A 17,204-nucleotide genomic window follows, 5' to 3' on the forward strand; every position below is an offset into this window, starting at 1 on the left:
GAGAGAGAGAGAGAGAGAGAGAGAGAGAGAGAGAGAGAGAGAGAGAGAGAGAGAGAGAGAGAGAGAGAGAGAGAGAGAGAGAGAGAGAGAGAGACTTATTAACACGTTAACCGCGTTTGAACTTCCCGCTGCCTCCTCCCTGTCGTGTTTGGTTCAACTCAACTCGGCGCAGCCTTTTAACCCATAAGAGTCGGGTTAGACCGTTAGAGGACTATTGTCGTCCTCACAGTGCGCGGGCGGTGTTGATAGATTTTGAAAAATAGGTGTCTTTCATCAATGCCCCGTGTGGCAATTTAAAAAGAAAACATAATAATTTATACTGTTTTTTCATCGCCAATCCTTCCTCTCCAAGATTAAATAAATTTGAAGTGTCTAGGTTGCAGCACGGCAGAGATATGATGTTGGGAAGAGGTGGTATTTTTGGCCAAGTCGAGCGCGTCGGATGGCGGGAACTCCCGCCACCCGCCCTTTCCGCCCGAGCAGGAAATCCCATCACCCAACCCACACGGGTTAATACCACGTGAGCCTACGACTCGAGAGGAGGTGTGTAGCTTCACTCTGGTTATGAGCCCCTCTCGTGAAAGGTGAGATAGAGAGGATGAAAACAAGGAGAAAAGAGAAGGGTGTGGGGAGGGAGGGTCAGAAAGGAGAGTCAGGTCAGAGCTTTCGTCAGGACATGACCTGACTCAGGTCAGGTCATTTCCATACCTGTCACACGCACACAGAAGGTGAAATGAGAAGGATGGGGGGAGGATGGGGCAGAAAGGACAGTCAGATCAGGGGTTTGGTCAAAACATGACCTGACTCAGGTCAGTTTATGTCCTGACTTGTCACACACACACACACACACACACACACACACACACACACTACTCTCTGAGTAATGAAAGAATCATGAAAAATACTGAAGAAAAAGATCTGGGAGTGAAAATAACAGACAAGTTATCCTTTGGAAAACATATAGACCAGATAAATGGGGAAACATACAATCTTCTTAGAAACATAAAAGCAGCATTTACATATTTAGATGAAGAAATGGTGAAGAAACTAATAACATTGATGATACATCCAAGACTGGAATATGTAGCATTAGTGTGGTCACCTAGATTGAAGAAAGAAATTAGAAAGTTGGAAAGAATACAAAGAGCAGCGACTAAATTACCGGAAACTCTGAGAGAACGTACTTGTGAAGAAAGACTGGAGAAATTGGGACTAACAACACTGGAGAGCAGAAGAGAGAGAGGGGACCTAATAGCATTGTACAGGGTACAAGAGGGATTGGAGAAATTGGACAGGGAAGACCTAGTGGTACGTGACAGAAGTGTGACAAGAGGCAATGGTAAGAAATTGAAGAAGAGTGACTGTAGGAGAGACATCAAGAAATATAGTTTTCCAAACAGAAGCATAACAACATGGAACGGACTTGACGAGGAGACTGTGTGGGCAAAAACGATTCATGAATTTAAAGCAAAACTGGATAATAAGCGTTATGGAGACGGGACAGCACGAGCCTAGTACGGCTCTTTTCCTGTATTTCACAACTAGGTAAATACACACACACACACACACACACACACACACACACACACAGAAAGGGAATGAGAATGGTGTGGGGAGGGAGGGGCAGAGAAGAGTCAGATCAGGGCTTTGGTCAGGATATGACCTGACTCAGGTCAAGACATGACCTGACTCTCCCTTCTGCCTCTCTCTCCCCCTTCCCTTCTCATTTCCCTTTTTGTGTGTGTGTGTGTGTGTGTGTGTGTGTGTGTGTCATGACATGACCTGACTCTCCCTTCTGCCCATCTCCCCCCCACACCCTTTTAATTTCTCCTAATGTATGTGATGCACACCCGGGAAAGTTGCCAGTTGCCCAAGCTGCCACCAACGCGGTGGGAAGAAAAAGGCCCAGTGTGACACCAGCTTACAGACAACCAACAACTCGCTCCCGGATGGGCGTACGGGCGTTGCCAGTAGCCACAATGGTTAGAGGAAAACGGCCAGTGTGACACCGCCTTAAGGTAGTGAGGCCGCTGATTGGGTGAGCGCTGGTGATGAAGTCATCGGACTCCCAGCGAATCACAAGCATGTTTTCAGAGCTCAGCTAATTGTAAGGCTTCATCTGTGGCTTTAAAACGACCTGTTCTCTCTTCTTGTTTTTTTTCCTTTTTCCAAGGTACATATTTTGAGATAACAAGGGAGTAAAAGATGAAAAAAAGTGAGCTCCGGGAGGCAGCATGACCCACTATAAACAGTTGCCTGCACCATGACGGGCTCGGGGGGCCGACCATCAGGCCCAGATGGATAGTCTACCAGCACCATAGGCCACATGTGAAAAAAAATCTCCACGGGTCAGAACAAATAAGCACTTTTTCAGTGTTTTCAATACCTTGAATTTCACGATCCGTGAGTTTAGCGCTATACCTTCAGAACAAAGTGAGCTCAAAACTCAAGAGGGTACTGTATATAAATGATATGCTAGAAAAGTAGGGTTATATGAGTATGTTTGCAGATGACGCCAAACTGCTTAGAAAAACAACAGATGATGATGATTGTAATAAACTGCAGGATGATTTAAATGAAATACATAAAGGGAGTAAAAAACAGGAAATGGTGTTTAACGAAAAGAAATGTCACACAATGAAACTGGAAAAAGTAAAAATAATCCATGTGGAGTTTATAAGATGGGAGGGACAATCATTGACACAGTGAAGGAAGAAAAAGACTTGGAAATCATAATACAAAATACACTGATACCTGAAAAGCACATAAATAAAATATATGGAGAAACATATAGTTTGCTGCAAAATATTAGAGTGGCATTTCACTACTCATATGGGGACATGATGAAAATAAAAACAACATTGATTAGACCAAGGTTAGGGTATGCTGCAGTTGTTTGGTCACCACACAGGAATAAGGATATAAGGAAACTCAAAAGGATTCAAAGGATTGCAACTAAGATGGTAGTACCAGAACTATCAGGTCTGTCATATGCAGCTAGATTGGAGGAACTGGGCCTACCAACACTCAAAGAAAGAAGAGAAAGAGGAGACCTGACAGCATTGTACAGGAATACAAGTGGAATGGAAGTGTTGGATAGAAATTATTTAATCAAGATAGAAGGAAGGAGACAACTAAGAGGACACAGTAAGAAATTGAGAAAGGGGACTTGTTTGAAAGACATAAAAAAGTACAGTTTTCCATACAGGAGTGTGGATACATGGAATGGACTAAGCAATGACATTGTTGAAGAAGGCAGTGTCCATGTAATGAAGGAAAAGCTGGACAAATATAGACTGGGGAACAGGACTGACTGAGCTTGAGCTCAGGCCCTGTATACTACAAATAGGTAAATACACACAAAAAAAGACAAGAATTGCCAGACTGACCTCTTGGTGAAGGGTATAGTGGTGTAGTTAGCCAGTACTGAGCCAACCCCAGAGTCACTCTCTTCCCTAGGCGTGCCAGGAGAATCTATTTTAATGTTATGAAGGCTGCTAGATCCTGTCACACTTGTCTTTTCCACTGGGGGATGTTAAGAGAAAGAAAAAAGTGAGTGGTAGTAGAATGTGGCAGGATGGGGTTGGAGAATATAGCAACTAGTGCATTCCCTTAATATTCAGTTATATATATTTCCAGTCATGATTTTTCTCAGCTATATGTAGTGATGGGCACCACTAACCGAAAAGTTAGCTTTGCTAACTGGTAACCCACTAACTAAAAAGTTAGCTTCGCTGAAGCTAAACTGATAAAGAAATTGGTGGAAGCTAATGGTAAACGCTAACTTTTTCATAAGGATTTAGCTTCAGTTTAGTATTTTGGCTCTAAAACCCTTAAAAACAGACCTAGTGGCATGAAATTGCATTACAGTCACCTCTTGATAAACACAAGTTTAAACAACACATTTTTTATTTAACACAAGTTTATATTTAAAGAGATACGATTAACTAACATGATATTTTCGATTTAACGCGCGTTTAATCGATGACATCACGCGCATCCACGCTAATTCTGGGGTGTGTTTGAGAGAGCGACTCGGGTCGCCCCGGGTGCCCAGACCACCCGGACCCCTCTATCAAATGCTTTTGTGTGCCTCTCAGTTGAGCCTCGTCGTTGCTATGGTAACGGCATCTCACTGGCAGCAATATGGCGTCCGCTGCTCTCTCTCTAGCTGTTCTGGCAGCAAAATGGCGTCCGCTGATCTTCGTGATGACGTTTAAACATCCATCACTAGCTGTTCTGGCCGACGAGCTCCTTGCAACAGAGATGAAAAGGAAGCTGCAGTGGTTATGGTAGCACAGAGAGGTGAAATGCAATGGAAGCACTTATATGTGTTTGTTTGGGCCGCCGTATTTGCTAATGACGTCATCACAGCATGGAGGCGCTCCACCTCTCCAAACCGGGCTGCAGTGGGTGGTCTTAGTTGGCAACTCGTGCTGCAGCGTCACGCGTTTGAGAGGAACATATGTTTTTGTTGTTTCCGTGACCTATTAATGTATTAATAAATATTCTTTCAAGCCTAACTCATCAACTATACATCATATAAGAAATCTGAAACTACCATTGTATAGATAATGATCTGTTCTTTAAGATGAAACCATAAAAAAAATATAAAATAAAACAGTTATGGAGATAAGTAGAAAAAAGTGAACATTTTTTAAAAATCTAGTTTTTTTGCTTTTTTCAAATTTAAGACTGTTATAATTGGTGTATCAAAATTCCGTTTGTTGCTCTAATTAACTCATAAATGTCCGCTTCTTTTGTTATAGAACTGAATTTGTTATATTTTTACTCCTAGGTGAAAATGTGAGTTTTTTTATTTGAGAAATTGGTTCACGTCACTTCAACTCACGATATTTTGGTAAAATATAAAACAAACATTATCATTTTTTTCCTTCCATATGAAAGAACTTACAATTTAGAGTGGAATGTAAGTAGTTTCATAAAAATGAACCGAGCAAAAGATTCGATAAGCAAGTTTTGAAAAAATTTATACCGCGCGCTAAAGGTACCAAAATCAGGCCTTCCAATACCCAGTTAGGTGTGCATTTTGGATGAGAAAATCAGATGGGAGGGTGTGCACGAAAGTGTTAAAAACGTCCTCACTTCGGTCATCTTCCATGACGTCGATAACGACAAACAAGGCGATAATAATGAACGCAACTACACTGTGACAACGTCGCAGCTGAACTGAACAAAGAGCCCAACAAGCAACAACAACAAGAGACGAGAAAGAACTTAACCCTTTCCATACGGTGACGCCAACATCAGCATCATGAAGCGCCAGTGCAATATACAGTGACGCCGACGTCAGAGTCATGAAGCGCCAGTGGCATATATGACGACGCCTATGTTGGCGATATAATTACATTTTGTTTTAGTTGTTGCTGAGTGATCCCGTATTCTGTTCTGACTGTACCTAGGAACTCTGTATATTGCCCTTGAGTTCCTATTTCGCTCCACCGTAGTAAACGCCTCAAGCGTGTTTATTTTATGGTAAACTCTCTCTCTCTCTCTCTCTCTCTCTCTCTCTCTCTCTCTCTCTCTCTCTCACACACACACACACAGAGCATTTTTTGATGCATTATCAAGGATCAGGCAACTCGACTACTGATGAAAACAGGCAGTGGGTGCCTGTCTACTCTTTTTTACAGAGAGAGAGAGAGAGAGAGAGAGAGAGAGAGAGAGAGAGAGAGAGAGAGAGAGAGAGAGAGAGAGAGAGAGAGAGAGAGAGAGAGAGAGAGAGAGAGAGAGAGAAAAAAAAATAGCTTACCACTAAATGAACAGGCTTGAAGTGTTTTCTGTGGTTTGTCATCCACATCTTTAGGGTGAGAGAGAACGAGAGAATAGAAAGGAAAATATTACCGATGTAGGTTCAAATCTTGTGTGATATTATGAAAATTAGCTGCTGTAGCTCAGTGCTGTATTCTGCTCTGCCATGACATATGACTACCTGCTAACCACCTACACTGAACAGGTGTGGACTTGGCAGCTGAACTCATAGACAGACCAGAAGAAATTCACACCCTCCAACAGTTTCAGGTAATAAATATCACTTCAGGTTGAGGTATTTCTCCTTTTTTCTTATTCAGTGCATGGAATACTGTATTTGACGACATTTGAAGCGCACTTTTTCTCTCAAAACAGGTCTGAAAAAAATTGCCTTTTGTTTTAAATGCTCTTGCTCAAGTTGAAGGGTTGGGTTTAGGTTGCCTGAAAGTGGTGGTTTGGCCCTACAGTACTTCACAAAATTGCTTCCCAGATTCCTCTAACTTATTAGTAAATATTTTGTAAGGTATTATTAATACATATCAATATTCCTCACCAAAAAATTCCGGAGTCCTTTTACTTATTAGTAACTATTTTCTAAGGTATTACTGCATATGAATATTATATACTTAACATAGTTGGCTATGATAATTCATGATGTGTGTACTTACCTAGTTGTACCTAGTTGTATTTACCTAGTTGTAGTTTTACAGGGCCTGGGCTTTACGCTCGTGTGGTCCCGTCTCCGTATCTACATTTATCCAACTTTTCCTTAAGGCTTTGCACACTCCTCACTGATACTACATCCTCACTTAGTCTGTTCAAAACATCTATACTTCTTTGCGGGAAGCTATATTTCTTTATGTCTCAAGCATCTTCCCTTCCTCAATTTTTTACTCTGTCCTCTTGTGTTCCTGGTGGTAATTCCTTCTTTTAGTAGTAACTCCTCGTTGTCTACTTCTTCCATTTTGCTCAATAATTTGTAGATTGGTATTAGGTCTCCCCTTTCTCTTCTTTGTTCTAGTGTTGGTAAGTCCATTTCCTTTAGTCTTTCCTCGTCTGTCAATCCCTCCAGCTCTGGAACCATTTTTGTTGCCATCCTTTGCATCCTTTCTAGTTTCTTTATGTGTTTCTTCTATTGGGGAGACCACACTGCCTCTGCATATTCAAACTTTGGTCTGATCATAGTGGTAATTAATTTTTTCATCATATCCTTATCCATGTAGTGGAATGCTATTCCTATATTTCTCACCATGTTATACGTATCACTGAATATCCAATTAACATGACTCTCTGGCTGTTTGTTATCTTGCATTATTACTCCCAGATCTCTCTCTTCGTGTACTTTCTTTAGTGTTTCACCATCTCCCATTTTATGTGTCCGTTTTGGTCTTCCTTCACTTTTTCCCATTTCCATAACATGACATTTCTTCACATTGAATTTCATCTCCCATTCCAAACTCCACTTCCAAATCTTGTTTAGGTCTTCTTGCAGAATTTTGCAGTCTTTACTGTTTCTTATATGTCTTAGCAGCTTTGCATCATCTGTGAACAGGCTCATATAACTATTTACTCCCTCTGGCATGTCATTAATATATGTTAGGAAAAGTATTGGTGCCAATACTGATCCCTGAGGCACTCCACTCTCTACAGTTCTCCATTCCTATTTTATGTCCTTAACCACTGTTCTCATCTCTCTTCCCCTTAGGTAGCTTTCCATCCAGTTCTTCATTTTCCCTTTCAATCCTCTTTTATTTTCTACTTTCCATAGCAGTCTTGTATGTGGAACTTTGTCATCATGGCGGCTTGTGCCGTGCATCATGGCGGCTTGTGCCGTGCATCATGGCGGCTTGTGCTGTGCATCATGGCGGCTTGTGCTGTGCATCATGGCGGCTTGTGCCGTGCATCATGGCAGCTTGTGCCGCGCATCATGGCGGCTTGTGCCGCGCATCATGGCGGCTTGTGCCGTGCATCATGGCGGCTTGTGCTGTGCATCATGGCGGCTTGTGCTGTGCATCATGGCGGCTTGTGCCGCGCATCATGGCGGCTTGTGCCGTGCATCATGGCGGCTTGTGCTGTGCATCATGGCGGCTTGTGCTGTGCATCATGGCAGCTTGTGCCGCGCATCATGGCGGCTTGTGCCGTGCATCATGGCGGCTTGTGCCGTGCATCATGGCGGCTTGTGCTGTGCATCATGGCGGCTTGTGCTGTGCATCATGGCGGCTTGTGCTGTGCATCATGGCGGCTTGTGCCGTGCATCATGGCGGCTTGTGCCGCGCATCATGGCGGCTTGTGCCGTGCATCATGGCGGCTTGTGCCGCGCATCATGGCGGCTTGTGCCGCGCATCATGGCGACCTGGCGCAATTTTCAAAATTCAGTTGTGGTGGCTGCTTGCGCTAACTGAGGCTTTCGCGCTAATTAATTTTTTTCTTGGTAGATGGTGGCTCGCGCTAATTGCGGTTCGCGCTAATTGATTTCGCGCTAAGTGGGGCTCTACTATATATATATATATATATATATATATATATATATATATATATATATATATATATATATATATATATATATATATATATATCTATATATATACATACATACAGTAAACCCTCAGTTATCCGGGTGCACCGTATCTGACCTTGTCCGCATCCGGGAGTTTTAAAAATATTTGATTTTTTCCAAAAATGTAAAAAAAATTGTCGCGCGCCACCAAAAGTCATTCAAATTGCCCGCGCGATGCCTCCAAGCTCTGCTCGAGCGGCGTATCGCACCTGTAAGGCGCACCCCAGCTTGCGAAGATTCGCAGGAAAGCTGTGTTCTTCACAGTACAACTGGCACGTAAACGTTCTAGCTGAGAGTCAAGGCAGTGCAGGTTTAAATGGTGGGAGTGTCAATTAAAGGACTGTTTAAATGAAACACACAGTGTGAACCCTAGCTTAAGCCTTGATGACTGCCTAAATCCAGACTGGACTAGGTGAGTAGGGCTTCATCCCTGTGGAGAAGGCATGTGGGTCCGCTAGCACTCCTGCAGGAGTGAAAGCGGAATAAGAAATGTGGATAAGTACCACCCTCGGTCCGACATGTGAAAGAAGGATTTTACCATGCTTACGGTAAGGCGAGTAAAGAAGCCCGCAGGAGTTTGGGAGTCCCGTGGGCCAGCCCGATCTGGTGGTACGGGCTGGCCGTAAATCGTAGTTACTTTTTGTGGCTGGCCTCCCCCGTGGTCCCACTGGATGCACTGTGCAGGGGGTACCTGCCCCCCCTGGCTCGCAAGGGCAACACAGTGTAACTAAACAGCCACAGATCACCGTGCAAGCTCATTGCCAGGCTTAAAAGGGTAGCGCCCTGGGGTGCCTACCCGGGTGTCCATAGAGAAGCCTGCTTTGAGCACTTGATGCCCGTTGCCGGCCTGGACCACTTCGGGTATTGCTGGTATGCCTTCTGGTTGACCTGGGTGGTAAAGCCCGCGGTGCTCATAGCCACAAGGTTGCTAACGCAGATACGCAGCGATAAAGCCACGGGTGTGCTCCTAAGAACAGCACAGAGTGTCGGCCTTCCAGTTTTGTAAAACTGGACCCGTAAAAAGTTTCTTGTGGCAGTGCTGGGTCTGCTAGAAAGCCTACGTGGTAAACACGATGGTGCAGACTTGGGCGGTTAAGCTGCCACAAATACCTGGGCTTTTCCGGGTTGGGTCCAGGCCCTGCTGCTGTGATTGGCCAGGCAGGGGAACATTAGCTGCTGCCTGTGAACACGGGGCTAGGCACCCCAGCAATGGGTTAGCGGCTGAGGCTGTCGCGCCTAATTGCCCAATCCCAAGTAACAGATCCCCCCAAGGTGCAGCAGGACTGCGATAAGCCAGGGAGAGATTGCCGCGAGTGCTAACCTTGACGATGCTGCTCTAACCCTTTTCTCAGCGCCTGGGGCATGTCAATCGCACGCATTTCACTCCCTGGTGCAGACTGACTGGTACAAAGCCATGGGGCATACCATAGTATGAGTATAGACAGAAGCACCTATGCAGTACTCTGTCATTGCCATTATGGCAGGATCGAAAGTTGGGTTTTCTGGCCTGGAGACTTAACCTACACCATATCCGGGTTTTTCCCATATCCGGGTGCCCCCGTGGCTCTATTAACCCGGATACCAGAGGGTTTACTATATATATATATATATATATATATATATATATATATATATATATATATATATATATATATATATATACATATACATACATATATATATATATATATATATACAGTAGAGCCCCATTTAGCGCGAGAATTAGGTGGATGAACGCGGTCGCGCTAACTGAATTTGCGCTAATTGAATAAAGTAACCAATGTGAAAAAAAATATTTGGTGCACACATGGGTCTGACTTTTGGATTTGATAATTACTCAAAATACGCAGTCATCAGTTATCGAGCCGTGGTGGTGACTCTTGCAGCCCAAGGTGTCGGCGGCGTTAGCGGCGGCAGCAAGTGGGTGTGACAAGAGTTCGGCCCTAGCAAATGTTCGGCGGGCAGGGTGTGGGCGTGTGTGGGCGTCATGCCCGGCCAGGCCGACATCATACTCGTTATTATTGAGCATGTTACGGTGACGGTGGCCACAAAATCAATAGTGACGCCTTGCCTCATCTGTCCCGCCGCGGCAGGTAATAGTGACGCCCCGAGGGGCCGACGCGGCGAAGCTCACGTCCGTGGCAACGCTCAGAGGATGGCGGTGGAGGCGGCGGCGGGGCCAGGACATGGAGTGCGGCAGTGGCTGCTGCGGCGCCACACGGGTGGCAAGCTGTGCACCGCCCCCAGCAGGAGGCGGCAGGTGAGGCGGGCAGCCTTCGAGGGGGGCCAGGGGGTGCAGGACGATGTTAGAGAGCATGAGAGACTGGGACTATGTGGGAAGTGGTGGCGGGGGGCTGTGTTGTGGTGTGAGGCAGGCGGCTGGCCCCAGACCACCGCACATCATGGCGACCTGGCGCAACTTTCAAAATTCAGTCGTGGTGGCTGCTCGCGCTAACTGAGTTTTTCGCGCTAATTAATTTTTTTCTTGGTAGATGGTGGCTCGCGCTAATTGCGGTTCGCGCTAATTGATCTCACGCTAAGTGGGGCTCTACTGTGTATATATATATAGATATATATATATATATATATATATATATATATATATATATATATATATATATATATACAGTAAAACCCGATTATCTGAAAGCGGATTATCCAAAACCGGATTATCCAAATTGATCTGGATAATGCAATTAAATTTTTTTTTATACTAAAACGTTATAAAACATCAAAAATAAATTAAAGTAACTACATATGTACTATATTAACACATTTAAAATTGATAAGAACAGTTAAAATGAATATGCTTTCTAATACGTATTGCGAAATAGCTTGTAACGAATAGATCAATGTATTAGACAAAAACATTAAACAAACTCTCAACAACACCACGTCCGCACTTCGCCCCAGCAAGGACGTAGGTGCGCGAATGAACAAACTACTGCACAACTACTCACACGTACTCTCAAGACAACGACACAAACACGACTCCCTCTCCACTCCATGCCACATTCCCTTCCAACATACGAGTTGCGCGATAATATGAGTCATCATACTGTGTCTCCCCTGCACGATGCATCAAGGTCACACTTGCAAGCTTGCACAACCATTCACAATCGCACTCTGCAACATTCACAATTCAGATCTGCTCACAAGTATCAACATACACTGGTCCAGACAAGGAGACACACAGACAAACATACAATAAAACATTTACATCACATGTTTTAAGCGCATTACTTTGTTTAACGTGGCGTGTGTTTGTTTGGTTTCATTGTTTACATCGTCAGTCGGCGGCAGTCGCACACACACTTCACACTTCACTTCACACTTTTAGATAAAAAAAGCAGCGACAGCATTCTCATCCATCCTGGCTAATGGTCCGTCCATACTAGCTACATGTGTTCTAATGAGAAAATAAGAACCAAGGTGCAAGATCAAAGTGATATTCATCCAAACGAGAAAGCAAGACACAATGCCGACGACCAAACTGGCGGCGATCAAAATGGCGCCATAAATCCGGATTATCCGAAAATCGGCTTATCCGAAAGAGGCTTCCCCTTCCATTTCGGATAATCGGGTTTTACTGTATATATATATATATATATATATATATATATATATATATATATATATATATATATATATATATATATATATATATATATATATATATATATATATATATATATATATATATATATATATATATATATATATATATATATATATATATATATATATATATATATATATATATATATATATATATATATATATATATATATATATACACACAGTCCCTCAAATAGTACGGTTTCCAATAGTCCGGTTTCGTTTTATACGGATTGTCATGGAAGAATTTTTAGGATTTTTAAATTTCATCAAATCACCACGTAGCCATGGCGTGAGTGGCAACACTGTTCTACCAAAACACCTGGTGAAAGCACGCCAAAGCATTCAAGAAAGGTGTTCACCTTGCAGAAGAATTCAGATTTAGGAGAAGTTATGTTTTGGGATGAGTTACGTTACGTGTATATATATATATATATATATATATATATATATATATATATATATATATATATATATATATATATATATATATATATATATATATATATATATATATATATATATATATATACAGTAAAACCCGATTATCCGGCGGATTATCCGAAAAACCGGATTATCCGAAATTGCTCTGGATAATGCAATTAAATTTTTTTTTTCTATACTAAAACGTTATAAAACACCAAAAATAAATAAAAGTAACTACATATGTACTATATTAACACATTTAAAATTGATAAGAACAGTTAAAATGAATATGCTTTCTAATACGTATTGCCGAAATAGCTTGTAACGAATAGATCAATGTATTAGACAAAAAACATTAAACAAACTCTCAACAACACCACGTCCGCACCTTCGCCCCAGCAAGGACGTAGGTGCGGCGAACGAACAAACTACTGCACGACTACTCTCACACCATACTCTCAAGACAACGACACAAACACGACTCCCCACTCCACTCCATGCCACATTCCCCTTCCAACATATGAGTTGCGCGATAATATGAGTCATCATACTGGTTCTCCACCTGCACGATGCATCAAGGTCACACTTGCAAGCTTGCACAACCATTCACAATCGCACTCTGCAACATTCACAATTCAGATCTGCAACGCTCACAAGTATCAACTTACACTGGTCCAGACAAGGAGACACACAGACAAACATACAATAAAACATTTACATCACATGTTTTAAGCGTACTACTTTGTTTAGCGTAGCGTGTGTTTGTTTGGTTTCATTGTTTACATCGTCAGTCGGCGGCAGTCGCTTCACACACTTCACACTGGGCAGTCGCATCGCATTCTACCTGTGCTTTGACCTCACTTCTTTCTACAACACCAAGGTGCAAGATCAAAGTGATATTCATCCAAACGAGAAAGCAAGACACAATGCCGACGATCAAACTGGCGACCAAAAAATGGCGGCCATAAATCCGGATTATCCGAAAATCGGCTTATCCGAAGAGGCTTCCCCCTTCCATTTCGATAATCGGGGTTTTACTGTATATATATATATATATATATATATATATATATATATATATATATATATATATATATATATATATATATATATATATATATATATATATATATATATATATATATATATATATATATATATATATATATATATATACCACATGAATGAGAGCAGTGTTCGCTGTATCTATCATAGTGTAAAAGAAATTCTTGCTGCAGTAACTGCCAGTGCTCCAAAAGTGCTGCAAGAGTGGAGATAAAGGCCGTCCTTTTACTAAGCCTCGTCGTTGTTATGGTAACGGCGTCTCGCTCGCAGCAAAATGGCGTACGCTGATCTTCCCGGCAATGTTTAACATGCATCACTAGCTGTCCTGGCTGACGAACTCCTTACAACAGCAGATGAAAAGGAAGCTGTAGTGGTTATGGTGGCACAGAGAGGTGAAATGCAATGGAAACACTTATATGTGTTTGATTGTGGCTGCCATATTTGCCGATGACGTCATCACAGCACGAAGGCACTCCACGTGCCACAGCTGCATTTAAGAGAGGGAATCGAGACTCTCGGAATGTCCCGAGTGCTCTCAAACGCTTGACGCCGCAGCACAAGTTGCCAACTCGGCATGTCCACTTGCTCCCAGCTTTGAGAGGTGGAGCGCCTCCGTGCTGTGATGACATCATCAGCAAATATGGCGGCCCAAACAAACACATATAAGTGCTTCCATTGCATTTCACCTTTCTGTGCCACCATAACCACTGCAGCTTCCTTTTCATCCTCTGTTGCAAGGAGCTCGTCGGTCAGGACAGCTTGTGATGCATGTTTAACCATCGTCAGTAAGATCAGCTCACACTATTTTGCTGCGTGGGAGACGCCATTACCATAGCAAGGACGAGGCTAAGTTTACTTTAACTGAGAGGCGCACAAAAGCGTTTGATAGAGGGTTCCGGGAGGTCTGGCCTCCCGAGAGCTCCCGACTCGCTCTCTCAAACGCAGCCCACACCTCTCAAAGCCGAGAGTGGAGCGGACGTGCTGAGTTGTAACTCGTGCTGCCGCGTCACACGTTTGAGATCACTCGGGATGTTCCGAGAGTCCTGATTCCCTCTCTCAAACGCAGCCCAGGAGTGTTTCTAGGGGAGGCATTAATTTTATATGGATTTTCGAATAGTACAGGGGTCCTGGGTCCCTAACCCCCGTACTATTTGAGGGACTGTATATATATATATATATATATATATATATATATATATATATATATATATATATATATATATATATATATATATATATATATATATATATATATATATATATATATATATATATATATATATATATATATATATATATATATATATATATATATATATATATATATATATATATTAGGGTGGAGCGTTTTTTCAACTTTTTTGGAGTTCGGTTTTACAATAGTGTGGAAAAGTTGTGGAAGTGCATAAAAACGATGTGTGCAAAATTTTAGACTCCTAGGTTGATTCCTTCATGATTCGAGGGTCGTTTGAAAATTTAAAAAATAGGAAAAAATAGCATATATATGAAAAATTCCCCAAAATCAATTTAACATTCTCAGAGGTCAAAATAAGTAAAAATCATCATAAAAACATCTTTAGAATATATGTTCCAGGTTTCAAAGCTCTATCTTATCATCTTCATTATTCGAGGGTCATAAGAAAATTTCATAAATATGAGGAAAAAGCATATATTTGAAAATTTGCCCAAAATAAAATTTTAGGTACTTAGGGGTCGCAATAGGTAAAAACCATCATTAAAACATCTCTAGAATATATGTTTCAAATTTTAGAGCTCTAGCCTATCATCTTCATTATTCGAGGGTCTCTCCAATAAAGCTTAATTTTTCCATATTTATGATATTTCCATAATGTTCAAATAAAGAATCAGCATATGTTTTACTTAAGAATACTGAATATGATCCATTTAGGGAACAATCCTTTTTCCCTCTACTCCTTACTACTCTTTATTTTCATGCTACAGAGAGCAGGAAATGAACGGTGGAAGAGGGTAGGGGGAGACCCCTCACTCCCAGCCTAGTGCCTCTGGCGACTGGCAGTGTCTTATCAGACTTCATGGCGACGTGAGTGTGCTGCTCTCGTTACTTGCTGGCTGATACAGACCCTATTTACATCAACCATGGCTTCTACGAGGCAGTCAACACTTTGCCCAGTATTTGGAGAGCCCAAAGAACATAGTGGGAGCAATTTACCAACTTACGAACAAGTAATGAAGCATTTCTTGTTTGTAAAATTCCAGCTGAAAACAACATCCTACAACCCGCCCTTGCATGCCTCTTTCAAAAGTGTTGCCACCTATCTTTTACAAGTGTGGCAGAAAGCATCTATACCATCAGTTACACCAGACCAATGATTGCAATGCTGAAAGACTATCATGGCAAATATGTTAATATTTTGAAAACTCAGTCATCAACTAGTATAAAAAAGGAAACATTCAATAAGAAACTAAATGACTTCAAGCAGAAGTCACATCATTTGTTTGATATCAGCGCATGCAAGTGTGTTTCGTTCTCTAAATGTTCATGTCGGAAGGAGAAGAAAGTACCGCTCAAAGAACAACCATTTTTGCTGGACCAAAGATCAGAAAGAAAAATGGCTATAGGCTCAGTTGATGTACAAGAGTCAAACAGAATGAGAAAGAAACTTATGAGGAGTCAAGCAAGCACATCGAGGGGAATTCCTGCTTCTCAAAGCAGCATCGGAGTTGAAGATCAAGCCTTACCCGATTCTTCTTCTCAATCTTCCTCTGACAGCAGCTCATCTGATTATGAACTGAGTTCTAGCACCAAGAGACGTATTGAGAGAACAGAGACCAATTCAGCATTGGAATTGAAATCCTTGGCCATACTCTCTGATAAGACTGGTGTGTCAGACCGTGCTGCTGCTACCATTGCAACTGTTGTTTTACAAGGAGCTAATGTGGTTGGCGAGAAAGATGAAGGCATTATTATTGACAGACACAAGATAAGGAGAGCCAGGAAAAGAGTTCGACAAGAATTGCAAGAAAATTTACTCGTTGAAGAACCCTTAGAAAGCATTTATTTTGACGGGAGAAAGGATTCGACTAAGGTGAAAGATGCATCGGGTCACTTACAACTTGTGACAGAAGAACACATTTCGTTGATTCAAGAACCAGGAGCTCACTATATTGGTCATTTCACACCTGATACGGGCACTTCAAAATGCATTGCATCAACTATAATGGATTTCTTTTCTTCTAAAGAAGTGGATACATCAAAAGTTGTAGCAATAGGCTGCGGAACAGCAGTTAACACTGGAATGAAAGGGGGAGTCATAAGGCTGATTGAAGAGAAACTCGGAAGACCAGTGCATTGGTTTGTGTGTTTATTGCACGCAAACGAGCTTCCTCTAAGACATCTTATTCACGCAATAGATGGGAAAACTACAGGACCAAGCACTTTCACCGGCACAATAGGCAAACAATTGGCTGACTGTGAGAAGAATGAAGTTATAGAATTTGAACCAATACAGAGTGAAAACATAATAGTTGACAAAGGCATCTTGAGTACCGATCAAAGTACCTTCTCATGATTTATTCGGCTGTCTCGAGTGGTATTTGTCCACAAAACTGGGCCAAAATGAACCCTGGAAAAATAAATCATGCTAGATGGTTGACAACTGCCAACAGGATTCTAAGACTTTATATTTCAACAGTTGAGCCATCTGAGACACTGAAAATATTGGTGCAGTACATCATGAAAGTCTACATTCCTGTTTGGTTCCAAATTAAGTGTAACCCTTCCGCA

The 17,204-nt window shown here is 42.0% G+C and overlaps 1 protein-coding gene across 1 annotated transcript in view; it reads right to left on the reverse strand.

Moving 5' to 3' along the window:
* LOC127007617 (lysosomal-trafficking regulator-like) overlaps positions 1-17,204 on the reverse strand; it is a gene marked incomplete at its 3' end in the record, with an annotated part of 247,223 nt that overhangs the window by 87,578 nt on the left and 142,441 nt on the right. Inside the window, 1 exon segment of the mRNA XM_050878758.1 lies at positions 3,390-3,525. Coding sequence (XP_050734715.1) covers positions 3,390-3,525 — 136 coding nt within the window.

Source organism: Eriocheir sinensis, chromosome 36 (assembly GCF_024679095.1).
Source record: "Eriocheir sinensis breed Jianghai 21 chromosome 36, ASM2467909v1, whole genome shotgun sequence".
Taxonomy (NCBI): domain Eukaryota; kingdom Metazoa; phylum Arthropoda; class Malacostraca; order Decapoda; family Varunidae; genus Eriocheir; species Eriocheir sinensis.